The sequence below is a fragment of the Bemisia tabaci genome, chromosome 5 (genome assembly GCF_918797505.1).
Source record: "Bemisia tabaci chromosome 5, PGI_BMITA_v3".
NCBI classification, from domain to species: domain Eukaryota; kingdom Metazoa; phylum Arthropoda; class Insecta; order Hemiptera; family Aleyrodidae; genus Bemisia; species Bemisia tabaci.
The window spans coordinates 57001778-57012751 of record NC_092797.1 but is presented as its reverse complement, the minus strand read 5'-3'; the positions used below and the strand labels follow the sequence as shown (position 1 = coordinate 57012751).

The 10974-nt window shown below is 35.4% G+C and overlaps 1 protein-coding gene across 1 annotated transcript; it reads left to right on the top strand.

Annotated features, from left to right (window-relative positions):
* Window positions 1-6: 6 nt before the first annotated feature.
* On the top strand, window positions 7-10760 carry Nurf-38 (Inorganic pyrophosphatase Nurf-38). The gene is made up of 9 exons (XM_019042093.2): window positions 7-357; window positions 2327-2442; window positions 4399-4518; window positions 5596-5682; window positions 6754-6817; window positions 7629-7691; window positions 9043-9256; window positions 9837-9946; window positions 10435-10760. Exons 1-9 carry the CDS (start codon window positions 174-176, stop codon window positions 10464-10466), a joined length of 990 nt encoding a protein of 329 aa, XP_018897638.1. The 5' UTR covers window positions 7-173; the 3' UTR covers window positions 10467-10760.
* The last annotated feature ends 214 nt before the right edge of the window (window positions 10761-10974 follow it).

Below are 10974 nucleotides of genomic sequence, written 5' to 3'. Positions count from 1 at the left end.
GATTTAAGTCGATAATTTCCGACATTTCCGACTGAAATTTCGAATCGGCCGCTTATTAGTCTTCGGCGTACTGAGCAGCGTTGTTCGAGAAAGTACAAAATCTGACACAAGGTTGTTGAACATGCACAAGCCAGAGATTTTGAAGTTATCAGCAGCGGTGACACTGACTGATAATGAAACACATGCTGCGGTTTTTTCCAGTCACTCGTTACTTGCTTCCGCGAGTGAATTTTACCGGAAAAAGAGACAATTTTGTGATTTTTAACTCAGGCCAACAGAAACAGTTTTCCTCCAAAATGCCGTACTCTACCATCGAACGTGGATCTCCAAATTCTATCGACTACAGACTTTATATCAGTAAGTTCAAAGTTCACTCAGTCCATCTTGCAAGGGCTTACTCAACAATTATTTTCCATGCATTAAAGCTTGCTCATCGTATTGACACTCAGCTCCATCAACAAATCACCTCTCAATTCATGCTTTCTTCCAAAGAAGTACTGTTTCCATGGCACTGCCTTTCCTGTGCTTTTAGACTATTATGACTATCTGAGTGAGGAAGGTTAGGCAATTTCAGCGGCTCCTTTTTAGGTTTAACCCACAGAGTACAATAGAGTCACAATGTACTGGAGTGCGGATGAAGTCACTTTTTGAGGCTGGTTTGTCTAGGACTCCTGAGACTAGTTTTCGGCGATTAACAATGCCGTATGAGTGAGGTCGGAGCTCCGGGCTCCGCTCAGAAAATACAGGTATACAATGTATTCCATAAAAACTGGAAGTTCTGTACATTTTTTTAATCTGTTATGACATTGGTCAACATAATTTGCTAAAATCCGCGAATATAGTTATTGATTCAAATTAATATATCCTGAAAACCACTCATATCCCGCGATTCTTCCATAAGCTGCCGCGTTACAAAATGCCGTTGAGTTCATACTTGGTTCACACTTTTCGGCAAACAAGGGGCTCGGAATGGCCCGTCCATGGGTTGACTTCATTGTCGCTCCAGTACATTGCAACTCTATTGTATTCTATGGTTTTACCATGCTCACTTCCCAGATGGACATTTATATGTCTCTGCCATTCCACTGCGATGTTCATTCTATCTTGTGGCGTAAAGTATATTTTCTTTCCTTCCAGAAGAAGTCAACCGGTATGAGGGATGATGAAGTAGTATCTCTACTCTTGCCATCTACTTCCACAGTTCATTGCAACATATCAGTAATTCCTTGCAAGATTTTTTCAGTGATCTAGAAAATGCTATATCGATGACCAAAGTGTGAAGTTAAGTATGCTGTGCGATGTTGCAGACTACCTGTCATGCTTTTTTTTTCTTCCTCTTCTTCTTTAGGAGACACCGCAATGGACATATATGTGCGCACTTTGGCCATCAATATGTTGGGTCCTTTATCCCATGCTTCTTTCTGGAAGTAATCCAGGTTTTCCTCCATTTCTTTAAAGTAATTAAACATGGAGACTATTCAGGTTTTTTTCTTTTTTTTCACATGCTGTAAAAAATATTTTATAGGAAGAATCTAAGGGTTCCATTGTCTAAAATTTTAATGTACTTACTAATTTTTTTCTTATTTTCTGCAAATCTGAAGATGATATGACGGTTGCCATTTTTTGTGTTAGAGCAACAAGTGGTATATCGCTTAAATTCGTTTCCTAATTTCAGCCACTTGTCATTTTTTTCGAATTTTGAGATCGCCTTTCTGTTGTCATGAGACTAAAGAATTCATGTACCAAATTTGACCAAAAAATTCAACATAATAAAGGCAGGGTTTTTTCAGAGGAAAAATACTGCATTCGAGAGCAGTTTCGGATGCGACAGTTTTCCTCTGAAAAAACCCTGCCTTTATTAGGTAGGTACGTTGAGTTTCTTGACATGAATTCTTCAGTCTCATCACAACAGAAGTGCGATCTCAAAAGTAAAAAAAAATGACAAGTAGCTGAAATTATGGAACAAATGTATGCACTATGTTGCACTTCGCTTAAACACAAAAAATGGAAGCCGTTGAATCACCTTAAGATATGATATGAGATGCTTCTTGATCTTTACAGTATCAAACCTGTTTCAAGACGAATGTTCTTGTCTAAAGGTGTTCATACAAAGGTTTTTCAGTAATCATCTTTTTTAAAAAAGTTTTTTTTTACAGCAAACAAGATTATCCAAGACAAATACTGTTAAAAAGTAAACAAAGTGTTACGTTTACTAGAGGAGAGTAATTGCAACTGTAAGTGTAAATGTAAGTATATCCAAGTGTTGTACATAATGACAAGCACAAGACAAAATGTTAAACCCTTATTTCCACTTTTTTCCCCACAGAAAATGAACATGGCCCAATTTCTCCATTTCATGACATTCCTTTATATGCAGATGAGGCAAACAAGGTCCTAAACATGGTTGTTGAGATTCCCCGATGGTCAAATGCCAAAATGGAGGTAACTTTTTATTTTTTCAATCTTGGGTCAAATGAATCCTGTAAAAATACTTGAAGCAGTCAATTGCAACTGCTCAACAGGCGTGTGCTAAAGGGGATCCTGTCTCTTAAAGTAATAAAAAAATTGGAATCGCATGGAATATGAGATGCACATTCTGTACATTTTTGAATCTCAAAATCAAAATCAATTTGAAGACTCCAAAATTTATGAAATCTCAACCCTCCAAATCAGAATGATGTTGAAATTGGTCATAAGTTTTTGGCTTATGACAGTTAAACCATTCTAGAAGTGAACCACTTAATTTTTTGGAAGATGATCTTAGGCAAGCAGAATCCATTGAAAGATATGTGTAGTGGCTTTTCCCTAATTACAAATTTAAAAAAAATAAAATTTTCTAGAACCGGAATTCCATAAAATGGTGGAAGGGGGGATAATACCTCCTCTCCTAATACCTATTCAAGACATTTAAAAAAAATATATATCAACGTAGGCACTCTGCTTGGTGGCTGTGTGTTGAATCGTTTTTTAATCTTTTGCTTGATCTCCCGTGCCCTCTAAAGGTGATTAGACAGTGTGAATCACAGGCAATCTGAGCTATTACTTATCTATTTGAGTAACAGTCTCAAGTGGTACCTCAATTATGCCCCAAACACTTTGAGTTTGAGTCGCGTTAAATATAAGTATTGCATGAGAACTGTCCTCAGAAAAGTTTTTCTCTCTTGAATGTGATAAAAATGAATTTGTTTACTGAGTTATCTTGACAAAAATCATTGAAAATATGCTTGAAAATATGTCAAATCATATCATATGTAAATCGCATCAAGCAAAAAAGAACCAGCACAGTTACAGTGTTGTTAAAATGTTGCTTCTTCTTACTTAATTATCCAAAAAATCTCCTAACATAGGAAGTAGTTTTTGCATCCCATCAAAAATCGTTAATTTTAAAGGGAAATAGTTGTGTAAATTTTATTACTGTACATCATATTTATTATTTTTAAAAGAAAAAAAGAATTTGCACGATTTTGAGAACACAGTAAGTAATCACGCCAGTTCCTTTTTGATAAATGCGATCCATGTGTTTGACGGTAACAGGTATGTTTTAATGGACTGACAAATCAACAATGGACCACTTACCAAGATTAGAAATTAAACACTACAGCATTTGTTTTCTCCTCAAAATTTCTGAATGAAAAACTTAAAAAGCCAGGGGAAACTTGGAATAGTCAGTAAATGTTCACTCGACAATGATCAGAAAATTATTAGTCTGCTAAATTTTGAATGGCTTCAATCTTTACAATATAAGCTATCAGCCAAGCTCAAATTTTACTTTAATTTTGTCTCGTGAAGAACATCTCGATGGCCTCAGTGCGAAACAATGTATATCTATTTACAATGTTGCAGACTTCCTGTGAAATTTTATTTTTTCTTTCGGAAACTATTCAACATGATTTCTTGAAAACTTCTTAGATTTTTTTTCTTCTATACTAGTAGAATATTTTGTTTAAATTTCAAATTGTAAAGTTGACTTGTTTCTTTTTGGAAAACTAAAACAGGAGCGGAAATGTTAAAACACCATAAAGGAGATACGTTGTTAAGCACTTTAGCCATCGATCTTTGCCTCCCATATTCTCTAAAAATCAGGAGAAAAGCAGGAATTATTTTGTCCAAAAAACTGGAAAAGTCAGAAAATTTAGTAATTCAAAAAAACTTGTCACCGTGTTTGATACTCAATCCTTACGAGACAAATTTATGATAATGCACTATCAGTTATTAATTAGTACCTCAACTCATTCCTTATCCTATGTCTAGAGGAATATGTTGAAAAGTTAATAGCCATACTGAATTTAAATGAAAAAGATACCCTATGATCTGCTTTACTTGTGAGCAGGTATGCGTTTTGGTTTTCTCTACTCATCTCATTAGGTCAAATTAATAATTCTCCAATTTTTTTGACAGATTAACAAGGAAGAAATACTGAACCCAATCAAGCAAGATGTAAAGAAAGGAAAGCTGCGGTATGTTGCTAATTGCTTCCCCCACCATGGCTACATCTGGAATTACGGAGCTCTTCCTCAAGTGAGTAGATATATACCTCCGTATGAATGCAAATGATGAATGAGTATCGAGCATATGCATCAATTTTGGTATCACCAGCTCTATCAATTGATCTCTGATAACCTTATACTAATTATTAGTTAAGTGTCCTCTCAAGATCGCAATAATTTGCTTCACCGAGAGAAAGATAATTAGTTAGCTATTCTTCCAAATGTTTTTTCTCTCCTGATTCTTGGATCTCAGGGCAATGTATTTATTTTTTCTAGGTTTTCCGATTATTTAGGAGCTCTCCTCACCCCGAAAGCATATATTTATTCAAATCAGTGGGCATTTCCCAACCTCTCTGTTTGATTACTTGATAATACTTGTCTAGCTGTTTGCATGAAAGAGATTAAATTTTGCCATGTAATAGGAGAGATTTTAATTATCATTTTAGGCTCATAAGCTCTCTTTAAAAAGAATCTCTTTCCATTGGACTGCTTTCTGCACTAAGGAACTACAATTTCTGGCTCAAGGTCTGGTTACACGATCAAATTGAACCATCAAATTGGGCCTCTCATTGGTCGCATCCTCACCTCAGGTCTTTTTCCACCGATCAGAGCTTCACTTAGATGGCTCAATTTGATCGTGTAACTGGACCTTCAGCCTGGAAACAATGCACAATCCACTAGTTTCCTATGTAGATAGGTGCTAAAAGGACAAGCCAGAACTAGCAGTTTCTTATTGCAAAATGTAGTTCTGATTCTAAAAAATTCTTCATCTCACTGAAGCATGTGGTCCATTGTTACATGTTCACTTTGTACATATGAGCAATTTTCTTTTTTAATAAATCATCAACTCCTTTGAAACTCCTGAGTCAAATAGGTGGAACCAAGATGCTCATAAAAATACCTGTTTCATATTGGAGAATATTATTTAATGTTCCACTGTCTGGAAGGAGTCTCAAGATATTTTCTGTGTAATGGAGATCCTATCAGATATCTCAAAGGTAATCAATTTTGTTTCCTTTTTTTCTTGGAAAAATGAATTTTGAATAATGTTACCACTGCTAGAATAGAAAAGAAAATACAGTCTTATTTTCGCTAATTGTTTTATTAGACTTGGGAGAACCCAGATGCCTTAGATGAACATACCGGCTGTAAAGGAGACAATGATCCCATCGACGTGTGTGAAATCGGATATCGGGTGAGCAAACGTAAATCAACTTTTCAGAATCTTATCAAGCTGAATGGCATTGAAGCATAGCTATTCATTCTTTTTTACCTATAACTGTGCTATGGTTAAAAAACTTCTTTGATCATTTTCTGTCAAGTTTCAAAAGAATGGTTTTAAACTTTTCTCCATGAAAACCAAAAAAATTACCCAAGCCAGGCAAATTAGTTCCCAATCAACATTCATCTTGCAATGATGCATAAAAACTTGTCCAGTAATAATCGCCTTTTGAAGTAACAGTAAATAAATAGATTAATGTAGAAACTTGAGTGCTTTTATCACCGTTTCAGTCGGTAGTTGATTCCCAAATTATTGTGTAAACATCATTTTCTATTGTAAAATTTTACAGGGGAATCATATGACTAAGCTCCACTAACTTACTAAGTTTAATGTTAAGAAGTGGAGTTTTTAAAAGACCGTAAACAATATTCACATTTTTATTTCATTGTCAAAATATAGCTACTATTCATTTATACAAGGAGTCTAAAAGTAAGACCTTGAAATAAAGATTAGTATGAAGGCAAAGGTAATGATAGAAACTGAAGAACAACATATAGGCGTCCTATTGTTTACTGTATATTTTTTATTTGCTAGTTAATTCAGCATTATCTGATTTTCTGATCCTAATTAGTAAGCATACATACATGAAAACAGCTTTCATAGCGTTCTTTGACGGTCTGCAACACCTAGCCGCCAAAGTTCTCTTTCCTACCAAAGCCCTTCAGGGAGTTGGCACTCCCCTACTTCCTCTAAAACCCCCTGGCCCCACCCTTTCATTGGGTGTCCCCTTCGTCTCCTCCCAGGAGGAACCCATTCAAGTATCTTCTTCGGTCATGCTGTTAACATGATGATACCAGACAAGCTTTTTGGTCTTGACGTTGAAAACAATGACATTTTCGACTCCCATGTTCTGACGCACTCTATCATTGCAGACCCTATCTCTTCTAAAAATTCCAGCCGACCTCCTTCTAAACTTATGTACTCCTCTTATAAGTAGTAAACTCAGATTAATAATCTTTTGCTCTCAATTTTACTCAATTCCAGGTGGCTAAAAGAGGAGAAGTTATCCAAGTGAAAGTACTAGGAATCATGGCTTTAATTGATGAAGGTAAGCTTGAAGTTCCAAGTCTAGTCGGTTGTGTAATCCTTTTAATGTAAAGGCAAAAACCACTTCATGTACCTTTTTCTCGAGCTGCACTCATTTTTAATTTTTTTTGCCTCATTTCTTAGAATATCTTATTTTATTCGGCATAATATAATCATTTTGATTATTTGAAAATTCAAACTTTACCAGATTATTTTTCAAGATTAATCTTTTCCCCCCTCTAATTTTAAATATTAAAAAAATTTATTGAAATTCGAATTTTCAAAAATTCCAATACATTACCTGTCAAATGAATGGAGAAATTCAAAGGAATCAGGCAAAAATAAAATTAAAATGAAATAGGACAGAAAAATCCTCAAAATCCATCCAGAGTATCCTAAAAACATTGTATATGAAGTGGTTTGATTGTACACTGCAGGGATACACAACCGACTCCTCTTAAGTCTTGCATCCTTTGATTGTCACCTTATAATTTTATGTGCCAAGAAGTGTTTACGTCATTGTTTTTATTGGGTTAAAAAATCAGTGAAATGTAGTTGCTCCAAACCACAGTTACTGCTTATTACTTCGAGCTTCTCTGCATATTGATGTTCTCTGCATTTTTGTTGAGCGCAGAGAGAGAGCTGCGTATCATTGTCGGTCAAATGTTTTTTAATGAACACACTGTAAGGAACTTTATATCTTTAAGTTTTAAGGTATCACATATCTGTAGGAAGACTCAAATTCAATTTTCCTGATTACTATTTTTGTGAAACTAATAGGTGCGCTTCATAATAATTGTTTTTAAAATTTCCATAAAACTTAATTTTTCCAGGTGAAACTGACTGGAAGGTAATCGCGATAGATGTCAAGGATCCTTTAGCAGAGAAATTGAAAGGTATGTTGATTTTTGCTACTTATCTCAATGTTTATTTACAATTACAATGTCGCACCATCAACATTGTTAAACATGCATTATGAAAAACTGTTAACTGGTCAAGAAAAAATGCAGAGCTACCATTTTCTTCTTTGAATAATAATTCAGTGTATTTTAGAACTATAAGAATTGAGGAGCTTTCCGGAAAAAGGGCTGCACATACCGAAAAAACGCGTTGTGAGAAAAACGCATTTGAAGTTTTCATTCTTACTTTCTGGGCACTGATGATGACATACATTGGAACTGGGGCACTCATATCAACATTCATACTCCCTAGAATGAATAACAACCATTGGTAAAACTTACACTTCCTTCAGTGTTGTGTGAAGAATTTTTTAAAAATTTCCGTTACGTGCCCTTTTTCTGGAAATGGACCGTTGGTCATAGGTTTTGGATTTTAAAGCTGAATTTTTGAGACTTTAACAAGTTTCTAAACGATTATAAACAATTCTGATAAATTAATAGATAATAATTTCGATCGTGAACGTGCGGGAGGATCATCTTCGATCATTATTAATGAAAAAGACAGCGAAACACGCGAAAAACTCGAAAAATTCTAACTCACAAGAGATCATTAAAAGTTGAACTATTCATAATTACGAAAATAAACGTGTGACTGGTGCAACGCGTTGACAATCACTGCAACCCGATGATTTTGTATTGAGTAGCAGAATCAGGGCGATGCATCTGTAGTAAAGGATCCTAATCAGTACCCATCACCTGCCTGCCTGCCTGTGCGCTATCTCCTCAATGTCGCGGCGACCGTCCCCAGAGGCAAATAGATGAAGTACGCCTGTAACCCCTGACTTAGCCTCACAAAACTTGGTCTCTTAGATCCAAAAATTGATTAATTAAGCTGAAACTCGGGACATTCGTAAATTAGGATACGATGAATCCATTTCTGCTATTTCCGGAAAGAAGGCACATACGCGCGTATGTGCCCCTTTTCCGGGATACTCCTCAATTACTAATCAAGAGGATCTAGAGCTAACACACTGCAGCATCCTCTCTCATGGTCTATTTTTTGGTTAAGTTATTTTAATCTCCTGTACCTATTCTTCCTGTTCTTTTTCTTTGATCACCATCATTGTTCATCATCGTTCGTCATTTGTCTCTTTGATTTAAGATATTGCAGAGCCGTCGTGTCAATAATTTTTGAGAAAAGTGCTCATAGGCAAGATCAATTAGTGATGAAGACCTTTCTAAAAATGTTTTCTGGATTTAGACGTGAAAGTTCTGTTTGCTTTTGAAGAACTCTTCCCATTCTTTTCATGAACTAGTCTCTTTTCTAATTTTTTGTGCTTTCCCGCAGATATCGATGATGTAGAAAAATTGTGCCCAGGACTCCTCAAAGCGACTGTGGAATGGTTCAAAATTTATAAAATTCCTGATGGCAAACCAGAGAATAAGTTTGCATTCAACGGAGAAGCAAAGAACGCTGAGTTTGCCAATAAGATCGTTGCTGAAGTGAATAAGCACTGGCTTTCTGTGATGAAGAAGGAAATTGATGCTGGTGGCATGTCTCTGTAAGTTACATCAATGAAAATCTCGCTGCTTGAAATTCCTTGGCTACAACTATTAATGTAGTGCTTATTTTTTTAGTGCTTTTTATTGAAAGTGATAGACATAAAAGTCGTAGTCATACTGGGGCAATCCTATCGGTGGAAGTGGGTGGTTGCTATGGACAAAAAAGGTAAGTAGTAAACTAACCAATGACGACCGACAAGAGACCCTACAGTTAAGCCATCTCTTTCACCTCTAGTCTAAAAGAACCACCCGTTTCAACCAATATGATCGCTTGACACTCCCTGTGTCTTCTTTGTCAAACTATCAATTTCAAAAATCAGTCTGCAGAGCCTGGCATGCGTCTGCCAAAATATTTTAATTATTGATGTGCAAGTTCGCTTTTATTGTCTTAAATGTCATTCATTTTTTGGATGTCTGTCTTTTAAAATGTGGATGCTATCTTGCTAAAAGTTGAGAAGTGCCCACATATTCATTAATAATAAGTCCATGCATAGCTAATCCCTCCGCTTGGGAAAATCGTAAAATCTACCCTATTCTGAGGAGATCAAGCCTTAATAATTTGCTCCCCTTTGTTTTCAGAGCTAATACAATTGTTACGGACAGTCCATTCAAAATAGAGTACAGTAAAGCAGAGGAGGTTTTGAAAAACAGCCCCGCACCAGGTCCTGCTCAACCTATAGATGACATTGGTAAGTTTACCTGCTTTCTAAGGTTTGTTTAGTACTAAATATAAGCAAACATGACCATTATCTCCTTGAAGACATTAAATTAAACTTAATTAATTTCATCTAACTTTGTGAGGAACATTGAAGCAATGTTTTCTTAACGTTTTCACAACCACTTTGCTCGACAACTTGCTAAATGGTTTCAAAGTATGCGCGGATTATGATTTTTGCACCTTTATTTCACTATGACTCAAACTTTGGCATCATGAAATTACACTATTATTACTCTATTTACTGTATGCAGTATTTACCGCACTTTTGGGGTCTGCATTTGAACTGCATGCTCTTGCCAAATTTATTCAGATTATTTAAAGACTGGATAGCACTATTCGTAGATAATCGGAATTTGTGTGTAATTTTGAATCAGGCGGATATTTTATTTCTCTTGTACCCATTAGTATTCTCTTTCTTAAAGCTTGTAACTGATCTTAGCTGACTTTTTTTCTTTTCAGTCGACAAGTGGCATTTTCTAAGTCTGAAGTGAAAATCAGGAAACCACTCCTGGTGAAGATCAGAAAACCACTCCTGGTGAAGATCAGAAAACTTTTCCCAGATACTAATCTAGCAGCATTTAATTTATGATACTATTTCTATTACCTAGGTAATTTATATTTTTAAAAGGAAACTAGATTTTTTCACCATTTGTCAAATCATAAGGTACCAGTGTGCTGCACAAACGCCATAAATTTATTGTGAGGGTTAATTTGTTGAGCTTTAGTAAGATTTGTTTTTTTTTATAAAAGGTCTTTTTTAAAATAAATACAAGCTCCTTGCTTGATTCAGTTTTCTTTTCTTGAAGAAGCTACCCTTATTTTAAATAGCATGATTTTTTAATACTTACCGGCAGATGAGAAATCTTTAAAAATAAATGTATACATCCTTTGATCAAACTAATTTTAACACAAAGGAACTGCGCTACTTAAATCTTAAAATTGAAACGAAGAATAAGAAGTTGAAAATTCTCTTCTCCTGCAAGGCTCAATAAGCAAAAC

Coding starts and splice junctions, on each gene's coding strand:
- Nurf-38 (XM_019042093.2), top strand. CDS start 174: ATGAAACACATGCTGCGGTTTTTTCCAGTCACTCGTTACTTGCTTCCG. Junction 358..2,326: donor CGACTACAGACTTTATATCA/GTAAGTTCAAAG, acceptor TTTTCCCCACAG/AAAATGAACATGGCCCAATT. Junction 7,692..9,042: donor TTTAGCAGAGAAATTGAAAG/GTATGTTGATTT, acceptor GCTTTCCCGCAG/ATATCGATGATGTAGAAAAA.